Genomic DNA, 17,950 nt, shown 5'->3' on the forward strand with positions numbered 1-17,950 from the left:
AGCCGCTCCCCGCGATTGGCTGACGGTGGGCGGAGCCATTGGCCGGACCCGGAAGCGAAAGTGCCGGAAATGGGCCGGGGGCGGCGGCGGCGGCCGGGCAGGGAGCGATGCCTGGAGACCTTCGCGGAGGAGCTGGGCGGTGAGCGGGCGGTGAGCGGGCGGCGGGGCGGGCGGGCTTTGGGGCGGGCCTCTAACTCTCCCTGACGCGCCTCCTTTTCTCCGCAGGCTCCTTGGAGGATGGCGGCGGCGGCGGCGGCGGCGGCGAAGACGAGGCGAGGGCCGCGGCCGGAACGCAGCGCCGCCGATGCCCGCTGGCCATGTGGGACCTGGGCCAGTGCGACCGGCGGCGGTGTACCGGGCGGCGGCTGGCGCGGAAGGGGCTGGTGCGGACGCTCCGCCTGGGGCAGCGCTTCGGGGGCCTGGTGCTCAGCCCCGCCGCCGTCCGCTTCCTCTCGCCCGCCGACAGGTGAGCGCTCGCCTCCCCTCGCCCTGCCTGGGGCCCCGGCTGCAACGCTGGCCGCTCGGCCTTCTTGGGGGGCTTCGTCCGCTAGAGGAGCCCGGTGGAGCGGCTCGGTTGGTGGCCCAACGACGAAAACCTCCCGCAGCAGCCGCTGCTTTCTTAAGCGTCAAGCGGGCCGGCTGCCCCCCTGAAGCAAAAGCTCCTGCGCGGCGTCCCCCCACCTGCTTTTTGTGCCTGGCATCGACTGACTCTTCCAGATTCCCGAAAACCTTCTGAGTTGCTCACACAAACACAGAGAGAGAGAGAGTCCAAACATTTGTGTTACTGATTTTAAAATATTTGAATTTTTGCAATGTTGTTTTCGTGGAGTAATAACTAGGATGGCAGTTTTTCAATCCTGTTTCTTCTTCTGGTAGACTGCAAAATTGATCTGATTTCCTGACAAGCAGCAAAACAGAAATACCCCATATTAAAATGGCAGATGATAATAGGTCAATAAGGCAAAGGCTATAGTGGACAAAGATTGATTAAGAAATATAGACAAATGTACAGATAGTTAGGATTTATGTAAAAATATACTGTCACGGAAGTGTTGCCATGTATATAATGTATATATAAATGATGTATATAAGAAAATTTGTTTAATAAAAATTATTTAATAAAAATAAAACGGCAGATGTATTTTCAGGGAGGTTGTGACCCAGAATGGAGTTGCGGTGATTGACTGCTCTTGGGCAAAGCTGGACAAAACCCCATTTAGCAAGATGAAGGGAAGTCATCTCCGGCTGTTACCCTACTTGATAGCTGCAAACCCAGTGAATTATGGACGGCCATGCAAGCTTACTTGTGTGGAAGCTTTTGCAGCTACCCTCTGCATTGTAGGTGAGCAGCAATAAATATTGTTTTTATTCCTTATCTTACAGATTAGAAGGATATTTATATATACAAATATATATACACATATTTGTAGCTGTTTGTCATGTTAGTGAAAACAAGTTGCTCTGTCAAGCATCATTTCTTTTTATTATTTGCATTGATTTATTACTGATCCCGCCCAAGATTTCTGGGTAGTTACTAATACAAAGTAGAAAGAAATATAATAAAATGCCATCATACATAGACTACCAGAGCACAATCCTTGACCCAGGGATAAGATAAAATATCAAATTCAAAAGCTTCATATGTAAGATTCTTTCAGTAACCTTGACTGAGAAGTATTTTTCACTAAGAAGATATGCAAATTACCTTTGAGGTGTTTGATAGTTGCTGAAGTTATTTTCCTTATTTTAGGACACACTGATCTAGCCACAATTCTTTTGCAAAAATTTAAATGGGGAACAGTGTTTCTTGATCTGAACAAAGATCTCCTGGAGAAATATGCAGCATGTAGTTGTGAAGAAGAAGTGTTAAAGGTTGAGAATGAATTTCTGAACCATGCCCAAGAAAAAGATGAAACAGGTAGGACATCCCAAGTTATGTTATTTTTTTTCTGCTTTGAAAAAAGGGGTGGAATTGAATTGGTTGAATTAGTGACGCTTTTACCCAAGTTTTAAAGTAAACTAAATATCTGGTTCAAGATAAGGGGAGGAAGAAATCAATCATACACAGGGGATAAATAGTCATGTTATTTGGAACATAATATGTTCAAATACGACAATTTGAGTCTGGTCATTTGTGCCTCGAATAATAACACTATTGATATATTCAATTATTTTTTATTTTAATTATTTAATTGTTTATTCTGGTTAACATTTCCAGAAATTTTGATGTAATGAGAAAAAGTAAGGAATCTTTTATTCATTATCCATGAGAAATAATCATAATGGTGAACAAACAACAGATTCCTCGATGGTATCAAGCAGCCATAATAAATGTCATTAATGTTGTATAACTATCCCCAAATACAGGAAGGAGCCCTCTCCCAAGCCCCTTAAATGCCCTCACAAAATTGATGATTTATCCCTGTTCTTTCAATCTCCCAATGGCACATTCATCACTCCTGTATCTGACTCCATCTCTCTTCCTGCTGGGTAACCTCGTCACATCAGCTCATAGTAATATATTACAATAAGGGCCGACAGATTCTCTCTTTTTTTAAGTTGTTACATACACTGCTCAAAAAAATGGAACATAAAAATAAGACATCCTAGATCTGAATGAATGAAATATTCTCATGAAATACTTTGCTCATTACATAGTTGAATGTGCTGACAACAAAATCACACAAAAATTATCAATGGAAATCAAATTTAGCAACCCACGGAGGTCTGGATTTGGAGTTACGCTCAAAATTAAAGTGGAAAAAAAACACTACAGGCTGATCCAACTTTGATGTAATGTCCTTAAAACAAGTCAAAATGAGGCTCAGTAGTGTGTGTGGCCTCCACGTGCCTGTATGACCTCCCTACAATTCCTGGCCATGCTCCTGATGAGGTGGCGGATGGTCTCCTGAGGGATCTCCTCCCACACCTGGACTAAAGCATCCCCCAACTCCTGGACAGTCTGTGGTGCAACGTGGCATTGGTGGATGGAGCGAGACATGATGTCCCAGATGTGCTCAATTGGATTCAGGTCTGGGGAACGGGCGGGCCAGTCCATAGCATCAATGCCTTCGTCTTGCAGGAGCTGCTGACACACTCCAGCCACATGAGGTCTAGCATTGTCTTGCATTAGGAGGAACCCAGGGCCAACCACACCAGCATATGGTCTCACAAGGGGTCTGAGGATCTCATCTTGGTACCTAATGGCAGTCACGCTACCTCTGGCGAGCACATGGAGGGCTGTGCGGCCCCCTAAAGAAATGCCATCCCACCCCATTACTGACCCACTGCCAAACCGGTCATGCTGGAGGATGTTTCAGGCAGCAGAAGGTTCTCCACGATGTCTCCATACCCTGTCACGTCTGTCACATGTGCTCAGTGTGAACCTGCTTTCATCTGTGAAGAGCACAAGGTGCCAGTGGCAAATTTGCCAATGTTGGTGTTCTCTGGCAAATGCCAAACATCCTGCACGGTGTTGGGCTGTAAGCACAACCCCCACCTGTGGACGTCGGGCCCTCATACCACCCTCATGGAGTCTGTTTCTGACCATTTGAGCAGCCACATGCACATTTGTGGCCCTCTGGAGGTCATTTTGCAGAGCTCTGGCAGTGCTCCTCCTGTCCCTCCTTGCACAAAGGCGGAGGTAGCGGTCCTGATGCTGGGTTGTTGCCCTCCTACGGCCTCCTCCATGTCTCCTGATGTACTAGCTTGTCTCCTGGTAGCGCCTCCATGCTCTGGACACTACGCTGACAGACACAGCAAACCTTCTTGCCACAGCTCGCATTGATGTGCCATCCTGGATGAGCTGCACTACCTGAGCCACTTGTGTGGGTTGTAGACTCCGTCTCATGCTACCACTAGAGTGAAAGCACCGCCAGCATTCAAAAGTGACCAAACCATCAGCCAGAAAGCATAGGAACTGAGAAGTGGTCTGTGGTCACCACCTGCAGAACCACTCCTTTATTGGGGATGTCTTGCTAACTGCCTATGCTTTCCACCTGTTGTCTATTCCATTTGCACAACAGCATGTGAAATTGATTGTCAATCAGTATTGCTACCTAAGAGGACAGTTTGATTTCACAGAAGTGTGATTGACTTGGAGTTACATTGTGTTGTTTAAGTGTTCCCTTTATTTTTTTGTGCAGTGTAGTTGGGAGGGTTCATCAACTGCAGGGTTCCAGCCCTGCCTTAAAGGCCATATTGGCCCCCACCCCTAGCAAAGCTGATGCAGAAAAATTCAGATTTGTTCCTGAAAAATATTTGGCAAATTCTCCCTCTGCCAGCGAAGCTGGTGGTTTATCATTTGTTTGGGATTTATGGATTTAATGTTGAATTTAAATTAATAGTTATTACTTTACTTTAAATTAATTACTTTAAATTACTTTATAATAATAAATAAATTACTTTAAATTAATAGTTATTACTTTACTTTTCTAGTAGGGTGGGGACTTTTAACAGTCTTCTATGTTCCCACTCCAGATCCTTTTGATGTTGATTCAGGAAAGGAATTTTCTATACTCAACGGGCCTTGTAGTACCACACAGTAAGTCTTCTAAAGGATTCCTTTAAGAGTCTCTAGAGATTATTTGTTACAGAGTAACCCTGATCTCTATTTCTTAGAGCAACTGCTGCAGATGAGAGCTCCTCTGAGGAGACCCCTGAGGACAGTGATGACAGCGACAGCAGCAGCGGCAGCGATGAGGACCTGAAAACAGCCTGTTCTGGAGCCAGTAAGTCAGCTGCAGGGAGGCAAAAGAGCATTCCCAAAGAGAAGACGTGTCACTGAATTTAGGAACAAGGTTTTGCTCAGAGTTAAGATATAAACTTGGACAATGTTCTGAAATACTTCATTCAGCCCAAGGGTCTTGTCCATCAACTGAGCTGTTTGATGAACTTCATTAATACTTTGTCAGATAGATTTTACTAATGCAACATCCATATCCCGGTCTTATTTTTTTACTTAGCATCTCAGTTAATTATTATTCCAGGAATTGTTTTTAGACAGTGAAGGAAAAACCAGAAGCAACTTCCTTATATCTGACATCACTACTTTTTGGTCGTTTGCTATTTCAGTTCTTAGTATGTTGAGGATGAATAGTTGATAATAAATGCTCTAAACCAAAAATTACACTGGAAACTGGCTTCTCATTGTTTTTGAAGGGACAGTGAGTGAAACCAAGACCAATTACTCATGTTTATTAGTTCATGTTCATCATCTTGTAGTTGGCTAGTCCCAGGAAATGTAAAAGGAACCAAGCAGGATTGAGTAGAATTGACTTAGTAGGAAATAGAGGAAAGTTGGAAATAAAGAGTTGGAAGGGACCTTGGAAGTCTTCTAATCCACTCCCCTGTTCAAGCTGTACCATTTTAGACAAAAGGTGGTCCAGTCGCTTCTTAAAAGCCTCCAGGGGTGGAGCTTTCAGCTCCAAAGACCCCTTTGGTAAAGGCAGCTGAATATTAACTGCAAAATTAAAGCACTTCCGATTTACATACCTGATGTTTTTATGAAGAAATTGGTACACCCCACCCCCTAGAACATGGATCCAGGAAATTGCAGACCAATCATCTTGACATCAATACCTGTGTAAATCCTGGAAAAGAGCATCAATCACAGTGTGTAGTCCTCAATGGAGCTACATCTACATGGAGGAGAGCATGTCACAGAGTTCGGCCTTTGGCCTGGTGCTCTTCAAAACCTTCATAAATGATCTAAACGAGGGGCTAAAAGGAGAAAACATCAGACTTGCAGATGACACCAAGCTGGGGGAATTGCGTTGGAAGATAGACGCAAGATTCAGAAGGATCTTGACAAACTTGACCTGGGACCTGGGACCTGTCCAATGAAGGTGCAGTTTAGTTATGAAGAAAGTAAGGCCCCGCACTTAAGAAGGAAAAACCAAATGCATAGGTACAGACTAGGAGGCATCTGGCTCAACAGTAGAAATAGTGAGGGGTTTAAGTGTCCTGGTGGATCACTGCTTAAATATGAGTCAGCAACACTGATCACTGCTAAAAATGCCATTCTAGGCTGATTCAGCAAAGGGATGACGTCACGATCATGGATTTGATAGTTCTGCTTTATACTGCATTGATGAGACCTCACTTGGAATCCAGTTTTGGTGATCCCAATTCAAAAAAGATGCAGAGCCCCTGGAGATAGTGCAGAGAAGAGCAACAGAGAGAAAGCGCCTCAAAGCTAAATCTTACAATGAACAGCTAAGGGAACCAAGTACGTTTAGCCCAATAAAGTGAAGGCTCAGGGGAGACATGATAGCAGTCTTCCAATACTTGAAGGCTACTACAGGAAAGAGGGCATCAAATTATTCTACACAGCACCTAAGGGCAGAGGAAGCAATGGGTGGCTGAGCAGAGTGAGATTTAACCTGGAAATGAGGAATTTCCTGACAAAACCATCATTGGAACAGCTTGCCTTCTGGAATTGTAGGTGCTCCATTGTTGGAGGTTTTCAAGGAAAGGTTGGACAATCATTTGTCTAGGGTGGTATAGAGACTTCTGCCTTGGGCAATGGATTGGCCTAGAAGACCAAGATTCCTTCCGATCCTAGGATTCTGTGAGTCATATACCCACAGTCCCTTATTTATGGAGCCCGGGGGCGCAATGCAGAGGGAACTGAGTTATAGTTCTGAAATGACTCTCAAAATGCTGACCTTGGAGGCTGGATGGGGCTGGATGTGAAGAACAAACTGGAGCTCAAGAGCAGGGGATAATAGTGGCCACTTCTGGCTCATAAGTTCTTCAAAAAGTGCCTTGGTCATCTTGTGATTGGATTGCTAGTCTGGGACCACCCCTGAAGACCACTTGGAAGCCACAGCGAGTCCACAATACAGCAGTATAGGCAGCCATGAGTAGATCACAATATATGCACCGGTTACTGTTTGGTTTCTGGTGCAATTCGAGGCACTGGTGAAAGCCCTTTGTGAGCTAGGTAGCCCTAGAGCTACCCAAAGGAATTGCCTAGTGAGGTCAGAGTAGACACGCTCCGGGTCCTGTTTTTAGCAGGGCCCAGAAAGCATGATGGCGGCTCCTGCTCTGGAATGATGTATACCTGGAAATCATAGTCTTCCCCAGGCTATTGATTTTTCACAACTTGCTGAAAACTCTTCTCCGGGCCTTGGAATTCAATATGTTCCAGTCATCTTGTCTCTTTTTTGATATTTTAATTTTACTTCATTGTGAACCACCCAGAGTTGTGTGGTCTGAAAACTGTAATAGGAAGTAAAATACTGCATTGTAAGATGCTAATAAACCTTCTTTACTCGACTCCAGTGTGATACTCGGAGGGATCTTTCTACTGTCTGGTGCAGGGGTGTCAAACTCACGTCATCACATGGCATATTGAGACTTCCCCCCTCGCTAAACCGGGCGTGGCCAGGGCGTGATACATCCGGCACGCAGGCTCTGCGTGACACCCCTGCTCTGGTGCCTAATTTGGCTGAAGGTACTAGAGATAAGCCTTTCCTTACCAATCCTATAAAATTGGCTTTTTAAAAAGGCATAATATTTGCTATAGCGAACAGCCTTTTTTCTGCCTTGCAAACAGCTATTAGAGCCAACATTAATTTTAGCATAAAATTTTATTCCTGGGCTTTGGAATAGGGCAAATAGCTGGAGCCCATATGGTTATGGACTGAATTTCTCTCAGGGTTTTTTAAACATCTCAATTACTTTATGATTTCCTAAACTTGCTTTGAAATATATTTTGTATTTGTATATGTTGGCCTGGAGATGCTGCTTAATTGAACAGGAATTCATAAATGATTAGGAACAATGCTACTTTTTTATTTTTCCTTTTGTGCGTGAAAAACAACACAGAAAAGATGTAGAGTTCTCTAGAAAGTTCCTGCCATGGAATGATAACTCTTGCAGGTTTTTAATGGCTTTTTGCTTTTTTCAGTGAACAGATATTAACCTATATTTAATACAGACATTATTTATAGTTTAAAAAGAGATTACATAGCAAGTTCCTGACCTAACCATAAAAACTTTTTTTGTAAACTGTCAGAGAATGTAGTAACCTCAATACAAAATTTAACATTTCTCATTTTTTCAAACATTTCTGTTCTTTCCATCACTGTGCAACCATATACAATTTAACTGCATTTTAAAGATGTATGAAAAGCACTGTTAAAATACTTAAAAACTCCTGGACCTGCTGGTATGGCTTGCCGACAGCTACAGCAGACAAAGCCATCTACTGAGGGTCAGCAAGCGTTCACCCGTGTTTAACTGAAACTATGAAACTACTCCACATCAGGTTGTGCTATCTGCACTGCAGAGCAGCTATTTCTCCAGAAGTGGTGTAATAGCGAAGAAATGGGGAAGAAAGCGAGACAAAAAACTTTATAGAAACAGTTTATTTACTCTAAACAGCAACACAGACAAAACTCCATGAACACAAAGGAGGTGATGCAGAATCAAGATGCGGCTGACTTTGGATCCAAGGCATTTATGCAACAATCTAATTCCTTATTGGTAGAAAACAAAAGGAAATAAATGGAGGACATGGTTTTTTTTTCTTACCAGCCAAGTAGAGGCCAAAAAACAAAACAAAAAAAAACAACCCCCCCCCCAAAAAAAACATTTTAAAGCGTGCCTGCATCTGAGAGCAAAGAAACTAGAGATACTAGTGAATTTATAGAAGTATAAAAGTTTATAGTTTACAGCAGTTGAAATACTGACATCAATATTAAAATAAAAGCAAGTTTTACATAACAATCAAAAATACAAAAGACTGAAGGAAGAGACCCTGTATGAAAAACTGGGGACAATTGAGCAAGTTTAGAACTGTATACAAGTGGTGAATATGGAAAATGGCACACATATAATCCCTTCCCCTAAATGACTATTAATTGTACATAGCGACATTAGATTTGCAAAAGTTTTGTAAACAAGTTCTTGCCAATTAATCCCTTCCTTTAAAGATGTGGATGACAGGAGCTTATGATGGAGCAAACTTCTTGGCTTGTGCTCGAACCCTCTTTTCATATTCCACTCTGTTTTGGCTAAATGTAGAGAAAAAAAAAGCTAACGATTCTCAAAGATCAGAATCCATAAAGTGTTCTAGATCAGATTCTCCCTAGCACAGAACCCCACAAAAATCAAACTGTTGGTATTTTAAGTGAATTTTCACTGTTTCCCTGGAGATGGAAATTATGCAGGAGTTACAGGCTAGGACACAAGTACAAACACTTTAGAGCACACCTCTCAAGAATTTTGATATGAATGAACAGTTTGAATGTCATCTGTTTCAGATGCAAAATCAGTATCAGACTGAATGCAATTATTTATAATAATGAAGTAATTTAAGAATGGGAAAGAGGTGATAAGAGGCACAGGGATTCTAAAGGGGAGGAATCTCCAAAAACCAAACCAAAAGCCACTTCATTCTGAACCGATGACCCTAATGACTCAGAGACAATGTTTTCTCATGTCCCAAAGGCTTTTGGCAGCAACTTCTTTATTCATGAGGTAGAAAATGGGTCTCAACTCTTTCTAATTGTGAACACCAACAGTCTACTAGCATGCAGCTTTTCCATGGAAAATATGCTTAGACTAGCTCATAATTTCAGAAAATAATTAACTGCTTCAAATTTTTTTAAAGTTTTGTTTTCAAATGAATAAATTGTGTTTCAGACATTTTGCTAAACCATTCTGGATAGATTGCAGTTCAGCTGAACCTGTTAGGAATGGTTAGAATTCAGGTTAGCCTATCTCAATAGCCACAGCCCTTAGCCTTTATCTACCTCTCCAGAGGGCTTTCCGGCAGTTCCCAATGTCAGCCCATTGCTCCCCAACAATCCAGCTCCTCTTCTTACTGACCTCGGAAGGCTGAGTCAACCTGTCAAGTCTGTCAGAATTGAACTCCTGGCTGTGGGCAAAGTTAGCCTGCAATACTGCATTCTAACCACTGTGCCACCAGTGTGTATAATTGTGTATATGTAATATAATTATATACAAATATAATTTGTACATAATACAAATCCAGCGTATTATAAAGGTATTCATGTAAACTTTTACTGATGAGGTTGAAAGCCAATTATCGGTAGAAAATTATTCATTTACCAAATGTATATGCTGGTTAAAATGCTAAACATTAATAAAACATCCATTCAAACTGAAGTCCAGTAACATCAAACCATACGAGCACTTTCCAATATATTTTTAAAAGTAATATTTCAACAGAAACCCTTTCATAACACCTGCCTGTATAATTACTCAGTCATAACAGTAACACTTATTTCCCAAAGACTGCCAAAGTGCAGTATTTCAATTGCCTCCTGAATATTGGCAGGGAGGGAACCATTGTAGCCTCTAAAGGCATGGAATTTCAGAACTTAGGAGCCACCACAAGGTTATTATGCTGCATTTGTTAAAAAGCATAACTTTCCCTCTCTTTACCCTTCCCTCCCATTATATAAAGTAACTGAGTTTAATAATCATAGTTTGCGGCAGGGGATTGAAACTTGGAATTTTTGCAAGCAAGATAATAGCTGTGGAGGGTAAACCAAAGACAGAATATAATTAGAAGCAGGAAGTGCTGGAAGGAGGTTGTAATGGGATTTCTTGCATAACCTGAATCCTTGAAATTCTAGAAATTCAGACTATTTGGGCGCCCCCGGAGGAACCAGGCTTTGCCTGAATAATGGTTTGCCTGCTGGAGAAAACCCAATCTGGAGTGAAGGAGTGCAGGGTACATGGTCAATTTGGATTAAGAACCAGAACTGCCACCTGGATTTTCGCCTTAAAAAATCCACACTTGGTGCTCTTCCCTTCCATTCCATGCTCAAGCCTACTCTCTCAGGATGGTCTAATTTCTCCACGTAGCCACTTCCCAACAGTTCTGCTGGACATCTTATTACCCCACTTGCATCTCTGATATTTATCTTGGGATTCTGCCCATCAATGCCTCAGGGAGAATGCCTCTCTACCCCTGCATGTTAAAGGAGCTCTGGGCATTGCCTTACTTTGCCTTTGTAAAGGAAATTTTAAAAGGGCCCTTGATTATCTACATTTATACAGATTAGGGAGGAATCCACATTATGCCTGTGCAGATTTACCTGCTAAAAAATTAGGAATGAGTGCAAGAACCCAGGTGAGAAGCCTGGGATCAAATACATTGGCTGGGTTAAAGGCAACAGGCACTCCCCATCCACCTGATGCTTCAGTGCTCTGGTCCTGTGATCTAACTTCTTTGGTGGTGGCAAATTACATTCTAGATGAGCAATATTATAAGAGGCTCCTCCCTAGAAGAGGCCCAGGAAACAGAATACAGGTAGTCCTCAACTTACCACAGTTCATTTGGGGACTGTTCAAAGTTACAATGGCACTAAAAAAAAACTTATGACCATTTTTCACACTTATGACCATTGCAACATCCCCAGGGTCGTGCAATGCTTGACAACTGACACACACTTATGACAGCCAGTGTCCTGGGGTTGTGTGATTTCCTTTGCGACCTTCTGACATGCAAAGTCAATGGGGGAAGCCAGATTCACTTAACAGCTGAGTTACCAATTTAACAGCTGTTGGGATTCACTTAACAACCGTGGCAGGAAAGGTTGTAAAATGGGGCAAAACTCACTTAACAAATGTTTCATGTTTTGGGCTCAGTTGTGATTGTAAATCGAGGACTGCCTGTAGCAAACTGGCAGGAGGAAAGAACCCCAGAACACTTTCCCTCTTCCAGGTTTGGGGGGGAGCGTCTTACGCCATGACGTTATTCTTCGCTTTGCTTTCTGAGTGTTAAGACCGAAAACCTCCTCCTATAAGCATTTTGTTCTCATATTTCGTATGACTTTGGATGATGACTGTTCTGCACTTACACGATTTTATTTGCACTGTTTCCTGTTTTATTACTTTGGTCCCGTTTAATATCATTTATTGTTGCACTGCAAACCACAGTCAGTTGGCTTGTAAGAAGTATGGAGGTATAAATGTAACAGTAAATAATTTCTCTGTCAAAATCTGCAACTGAAGAGGATGCCTGCTTGAGGAGGGAAGGGAGGGAGATGGTTCTGGGGGTCCTGAAGGAGGCAAGGGCCCACCCCTGTCAGAAGAGGCCATCCTTTCCCAACAGCCTTTGTACCTCAGATAAAATCTTTTTTTAGAATGTACCTAAGTATACACACACACACGTGTGTATACACACACACACACACACACACACACACACTCCTGACATATTATGCAATACCACATGCAGCTCCAAGAGGGAAGGTGTCTCCACACCTGTCTAAAATGGCTTAAAATGGAGCCCTTGTTCCAAGAGCAGCAGAAAATGAATCTGTTCCGTTACCTATTTGAATTTTTAAGAGGATAGTGAAAATGAAAGGAAATTAGACACAGGTAGTCCTTGACTTACAACAGTTCACTTAGTGACCGTTCAAAGTTACAACGGCACTGAAAACGGCACTGATTTATGACCATTTTTCACACGACTGTTGCAGCATCCCCAGGGTCAGGTGATGAAAATTCAGACCCTTGGCAACTGACTCGTATTTACGAGGGTCGCAGTGTCTCGTCATCCCCTTTTGCTGCCTTCTGACAAGCAGAGTCAATGGGGGAGCCAGATTCACTTAACTCACCAGGTTGCTCACTTAACAAATGCAGTGACTCACACAACATCTGTGGCAAGAAAAATCATAAAATGGGGGCAAAACTCACTGAACAAATGTCTCACTTAGCAACATACATTTTGGGCTCAATTGTTGGTCGTAAGTGGAGGACTACCTGCAATTCAGAGACCTAATATGTGAAAAGATGAAACCAAATTTAATCTCAAATTCGATCTATATTTGCTATTAAAAAAAAGAGTTGAAAGGCAACTCACCAGTAGATTGTGTAAGCCTCTGCTTGAGCCGGGTCCTGGATATTTGGTTCATTTAGGAGTTCTTGAATTCCTAACAAGATCTAAGAACACAGAACAAGAGAAGCATCGCTGTAGACTTTCACCTTGCAAAATCATAGATTAAAATCAGATGTGTATTTTCATCAAGGTGTTAAATACTTACCCTCAATTGTTAATTGTGAATTTAAAATATTAAGAAATCATTAGGTGTTACAGGCATACAATTGAGGGCATTTGAATCAATATAGTATGATGCATAAACATGACCCATGTTCTAACAAAATGCATACTTGTTTAATTGTGATTGCAGGCCTCCAATCCTTATCCTCTTCTAAGATAGACAGACAGACTGTGCCTGAAGGATACACGTTTGGATGGAATAAGGGTGGCTCAAATTTGCCTAGAGAAAGGAAAACTTGGTTCAGATACAAGGCTTTGGAGAAACACTTTTAAAAGCTAGCAGGGCTTCAGTCAATGCTTGGGAGCAAGAATATGCCCTTTGCTTCTATACCCAATTTAAACTCCCTTCTCTGAAGTAAACCAATTTAATTTCCTTTGTAATCACTTAGATCTTAAGGACTATAACTGATAGTGTCCCCTCTTGAATCCTCTGAATAAGCTTTTTTTTAACCAAATTTATTTTAAAAGAGCACTAGTAACTTAAAGACAATAGGAAAGAATCCCAAAGGGGAAAAAAACAAAAAGAAGCTGAAATTCAAATATGAAAGGTGGCAATTTTTAAAAAACACACCTAATAGTATTTGTTCCATGCACCAAAGTATTTATTCAAGCACTCGGACTCTGAACAAATTAACAAAATGAAAAATCTCAAACATCCATTGGAAAGAAATACATCCCTCCAAGAAGAGACAAACACAAAACAGCAGAGCTTCGCCAGTTGCTGAAAAGTGAATTTCGGAATCTCTGGCCATGTAAAACTCCAGTCAGCGAGTCATTACAAAAGAAAGGAAGCAGCCAATTTCTGAGATGGGAGATTTTGCAGCAGCGGGAGTGCTCTCCATCAGGGGTCTGGCTGGGGGATTCTGGGAGTTGAAGTCCTCCAGGCTTAAAGGGGCCGCGGTTGGAGACCCCTGCTCTAAAGGATGCAGCGCTTGGAAGCCCCTCCAAGCCTGAGGTAAAAAGGGTCCCGGCTTCTGGAAGGGGAAACGGTTTCAGGGAGCAGGAGAGGAAAGGAGGACCAGGGACTCAGAACCGACCAACTTCTTGGGCTTCTCCCCTTCGGAGGCCAGCGGGCGGGGGAGGCAAAGGAGCCCACCCGGATTACCTCAGCCGGGTCCACCCAGGCAGGGGCTCCCCTTCCTTCGCTTGGGGGGCAATGAGGTGCTGCTCCCCCCCAGTTCGCTAAGCCTGTTCCGGCCTTGCAAGGCCCCGAGACGCTCCGAGGCTCCCCAGACTTACATTTCGGCGGCGAGGAGGGATAGTCGTCCTTGAACAGCATCCGTAGCTTGAACAGGCCGCCTTCCCACGGGGTCTGCGGGGAGGGGGGAAGCACAAGGGAGGCGACCGGTGGCCCACAGCGCTTTGAGACGCCGCTTCCCGGGCTCTTTCCGCCTCAACCGCAGACTTTCCCTCCCCCGGGAACCGCCTCCCGCCCCTCCCCCTCCCCTCCCGGGAGCCTCCCAGGGCCGCGGGGGCGAGCGGACAAAAGGGACCGGCGGGCGGGCCGCTTCCTTACCCCTTTCTTGCCCGGAATCGCGCACTCCCAGTTCATGAGGTTCATGGTGCCGTCGGGGTTCTTGGTGGGCACCGCCACGAAGCCCTGCAAGGAGCCGGAGGTTAGCCGCGACGCCCGCCCGCCCGCCCGCCCCGCCGCCCTCGCCCGCCCGCCCCCGCCACTTACGAACGGGTGGTCCTTCCTCCAAGCCTTCCTCTCCTGCGCCAGGCGGCTGAGCGCGATCCCAGACATGGTCGACGGACTCTGCGACACACAAAGGCGGCCGGTGAACGTCGGGCGGCCTGCGGGGACCCCGGGAGGGAAGGCCGAGCGCCGCCGGGTCCCGACTGACCTTGAGAGGCGGCCGCGCGGGTCGGCCCCCGCAGCGGGCGCGATCCCCTCTGGGCCTTACCGTGAAGCGCCCCGGAGGCGGAGGCGGCAGCGGCAGCAACCCCCGCGCGTGTCCCGGATTCAGGCGGCGGCGGCGAATGACCCGGATGTTCCCTGCCCGCCTCCCCCCCTTTTGTCTGAAACCCGGCCTTTCCCTCGCAGAAAACGGAGCGCGTCAGTACGGCCTGTCCCTCGGCGCGACCCGTCTGCGAGACAGCGCCTGCGCCGAGAGCGCGAAGCCGAACGCCGCAGCGCGGGACGCTCTTAGGCCACGCCTCCAGCTCCGGCAGACAGCGGCCAGCGGGCTGGAAGCCGGAAGGGGCGGGGTCGGCTCCGCGGCTTTTCCTGAACGCCACCCGGCAGGCCCCGCCCCCTGCGTCCCCCTCACGCCGCGGCCGGGCTTTGCGGGCCCGCGCCCCTCTCCGGCTGGCCGATTAGCCGCTCTCCGCCCGGGGCGGATCCAGAGGCGGAGTCGCGATCCGTCCGAGTGGCGGCTCTTAGCCACGGAGAGAGCCGGGGCCCGGGGCGGCGCTGACCAAGCGGGGATCCATGGCTGCATTCAGGGACCCGAATCGAGAGCTGGGGGAGGGGGTTGCCGGTTTTTATCCCGGGATCACCTGCGATTAAAAACGACTTAACGGAAGAAAAGGATAAAGGAGGACAAGAACGGCATGGGTCAGAATTGTTGTAAGAGGCTTGGGCGGGGGGTGGACTAGATGACCCACAAGGTCCCTTCCGACTCTTATTCCATTATTAACGGCAGGCCGGACTCTCGCTCTCCGTCCCGACGGCCAAGGCTTGAGCAAGGCAGGCCTCTGGGTCTCCGGGGAGCCTGGTTTCCAGAAGGCAGGTGCGCTTTGGGGGCGGCCGGAGGGCATTGCAGGCAGGATCGAATTGGCCAGGTGGCTGTCTCAGGAGCCGCAAGCAGGGTGGGCCTTTCACCCTGAATTGCACCCCTGGCCGGTCCAGCTCACGAAGCACTGTCGCCTTTGGCACCAGGTGAAGCTTCTAGGTGGTCTTCAAGGACAGCCCCACACACAGGGCATTACTGCAGTCAAGTCTTTAGATGCCAAGCGTGAGCGTCCGAAGGGTGCATCAGATTAACAGAGTTGGAAGGGACCTGGTAGGTCATCTAGTCCAAACCCTGCCCCCAAGCAGGAGACCCTACACTATTTGTGACAAATGGCAGTCTATCCTCTTCTATATACTTGTGCAACCTTGTTGGTTTATGATTTTGGTCAACAAACTACTGAAGGGCTCAGAAATTGGATAGCAACTATTGTAGAGGTATTGGCCAGAATCCTTGCAAGGGAAGTGGACCAGGAGTAGAGATGTGGGGAAACTGCAGAGTCTGTACCCAAGCTGGTTCTTCTACAAGACATAGAGGGCCCACAAAATGCAGTCTTGAAGTATTTTTATCCATATTTGAGGATAATAAAAAAACAACTATTGGGAACACTGAGAATGGGCCAGAGTTCATAGGTAGTACAGGTAGTATTTGACCTGCTACCTCAACTGATCCCAAGATTTCTTTTGCTAAGTGAGAAAGTTGTTAAGTGAGTTTTGCCCCCTTTACAATCTTTTTGCCCTGGCATGTTAAACGCTGCAGTTAAGTTAGTAATACATTTGTTAAGTGACTTTTGTTTCCCCACTGACTGCTTGTCAGGTCACAAAAGGTGATCACATTACTGGGACACTGCAATGATCCTCAATATGAGCCCAAGTATCCCAATTTTGATCATGTGACCATGGGAATGCTGCAATGGTTATAACTGAAAAAATGGCCATAAGTCACTACCTTCAGTGCTATTGTAACTTCAAACTGTCACTAAACAAATTTTTGTAAGTTGAGGACGATCTCTATCATCCTTGCATGCAAAAGATCCCCGAATTGATCCCTGGATGGATTGGAAACCATCCTGTATATAAAGATCAACAAGATTGAGTATTCCGTGAAGGTTTGAACATGTATTACCAGACCAGAGACTTAGCCACTCCATCCACACGTGTAGAATTGTTAGTTTTAACCTTAACTAAAAGCTTTTGAAGCTTAGTACATTATTTGTGAAGCTTAGCTTCACTTTGTCAACCCAGAAAATGGTTTAATTTAACCAAATTGCCTTTATTCTGTTGCTCCATCACAGAGAAAAGCAAATCTTTTCCTGCTATCGTAAGAAAATGGTCTTCCTGAATAGACTCATTCTGGTTGCTCTCATTTAATAAGACACCATCTGGCTTTCTTAAGGGGGGTGGGATCACAAGTACTGTATGATATCACTTGCCACTCTTACACCCTAGGAATAGTGTAGTTCTGTCTTGTTCTTGGTGAATCCTGGGCCTGGTGTCCCAACACACCAGTTGAGATCTCAACGATCCTTCAGGACTAGAGTTTATAATAGGCTTTGGCATTCAGGATAGATGGGTCACCATTGTTGAGAGTGATGAAAGTCAAGCTGAAGAAAAATGATATTTGGAATGAGAGGTTTTCTTGAGGAAAAGAACCAGCCAGAGTTATTGCTTGAGAACCCCTCAGAAAGTGCCAATAGAACTGATCCAAAAGGCTTGATCTCTATAGATTTCCACTGATTGTTTAGATCCTGTCTTCACTTGGTGTTAAGGAACTATGGCCTTCTGATAAGCAGGTAACTTGTAGCTGATAACTTTCTACCGATTCCACAATATTTCTTTGCCACATTCAAGTCTCAAAATGTGGGCTCCGTAAGCTAAAATCCAGTCAGACTAGGGAGGTCCTACCTCATGTGAGAACTTTCACAGCCTGTTGGGAAAAAGAATCCTACCGATCTTCAGACAACTTTCTCTTCTGCTGTTTTTGTTCTTTTATTGAGCACCATGGTTATCTTGTGCCTTAGCCATGCGTTATATCAGCTTAAGGGGACACACTACATGATATTAAAGCATTTAAAAAAGCATTTAGCCTTCACTGTCAAAAATAAAATAAATGCAAAAGTTAGACCAAACAACTGAAAAGAGGAACAGGTTTGCTAACACCCATGTTT

General features: G+C 45.0%; 2 protein-coding genes across 2 annotated transcripts; one reads left to right on the forward strand and one right to left on the reverse strand.

Annotated features, from left to right (window-relative positions):
• The first annotated feature begins 18 nt into the window (after window positions 1–18).
• Window positions 19–5,128, forward strand: TSR3 (TSR3 ribosome maturation factor). The gene is made up of 6 exons (XM_026683589.2): window positions 19–139; window positions 226–466; window positions 1,149–1,342; window positions 1,751–1,918; window positions 4,480–4,543; window positions 4,621–5,128. The coding sequence occupies exons 1-6, from the start codon at window positions 70–72 to the stop codon at window positions 4,784–4,786; spliced, it is 903 nt and encodes a 300-aa protein (XP_026539374.1). The 5' UTR covers window positions 19–69; the 3' UTR covers window positions 4,787–5,128.
• Window positions 5,129–8,360: 3,232 nt separating this feature from the next.
• On the reverse strand, window positions 8,361–15,166 carry UBE2I (ubiquitin conjugating enzyme E2 I). Its single transcript, XM_026683574.2, has 7 exons — window positions 14,956–15,166; window positions 14,730–14,807; window positions 14,565–14,648; window positions 14,288–14,360; window positions 13,159–13,268; window positions 12,851–12,930; window positions 8,361–9,023 (listed from the first exon to the last, which is right to left on the reverse strand). The coding sequence occupies exons 2-7, from the start codon at window positions 14,793–14,795 to the stop codon at window positions 8,960–8,962; spliced, it is 477 nt and encodes a 158-aa protein (XP_026539359.1). The 5' UTR covers window positions 14,796–14,807; window positions 14,956–15,166; the 3' UTR covers window positions 8,361–8,959.
• Window positions 15,167–17,950: the final 2,784 nt, after the last annotated feature.

Source organism: Notechis scutatus, chromosome 12 (assembly GCF_049901735.1).
Source record: "Notechis scutatus isolate UNSWTSFEM ecotype Mainland chromosome 12, rNotScu1.2, whole genome shotgun sequence".
Taxonomy (NCBI): domain Eukaryota; kingdom Metazoa; phylum Chordata; class Lepidosauria; order Squamata; family Elapidae; genus Notechis; species Notechis scutatus.

What these genes read in the sequence shown, in the direction of transcription:
- TSR3 (XM_026683589.2), top strand. Translation starts at nt 70, where the DNA reads ATGGGCCGGGGGCGGCGGCGGCGGCCGGGCAGGGAGCGATGCCTGGAG. An exon ending in CTTCGCGGAGGAGCTGGGCG is followed by an intron (nt 140 to 225) that starts GTGAGCGGGCGG and finishes TTTTCTCCGCAG; the next exon opens with GCTCCTTGGAGGATGGCGGC. An exon ending in TTCCTCTCGCCCGCCGACAG is followed by an intron (nt 467 to 1,148) that starts GTGAGCGCTCGC and finishes ATGTATTTTCAG; the next exon opens with GGAGGTTGTGACCCAGAATG.
- UBE2I (XM_026683574.2), bottom strand. Translation starts at nt 14,795, where the DNA reads ATGTCTGGGATCGCGCTCAGCCGCCTGGCGCAGGAGAGGAAGGCTTGG. An exon ending in TCCCTCCTCGCCGCCGAAAT is followed by an intron (nt 13,269 to 14,287) that starts GTAAGTCTGGGG and finishes TCCTTTCTCTAG; the next exon opens with GCAAATTTGAGCCACCCTTA. An exon ending in CTGCAATCACAATTAAACAA is followed by an intron (nt 12,931 to 13,158) that starts GTATGCATTTTG and finishes CTGTGTTCTTAG; the next exon opens with ATCTTGTTAGGAATTCAAGA.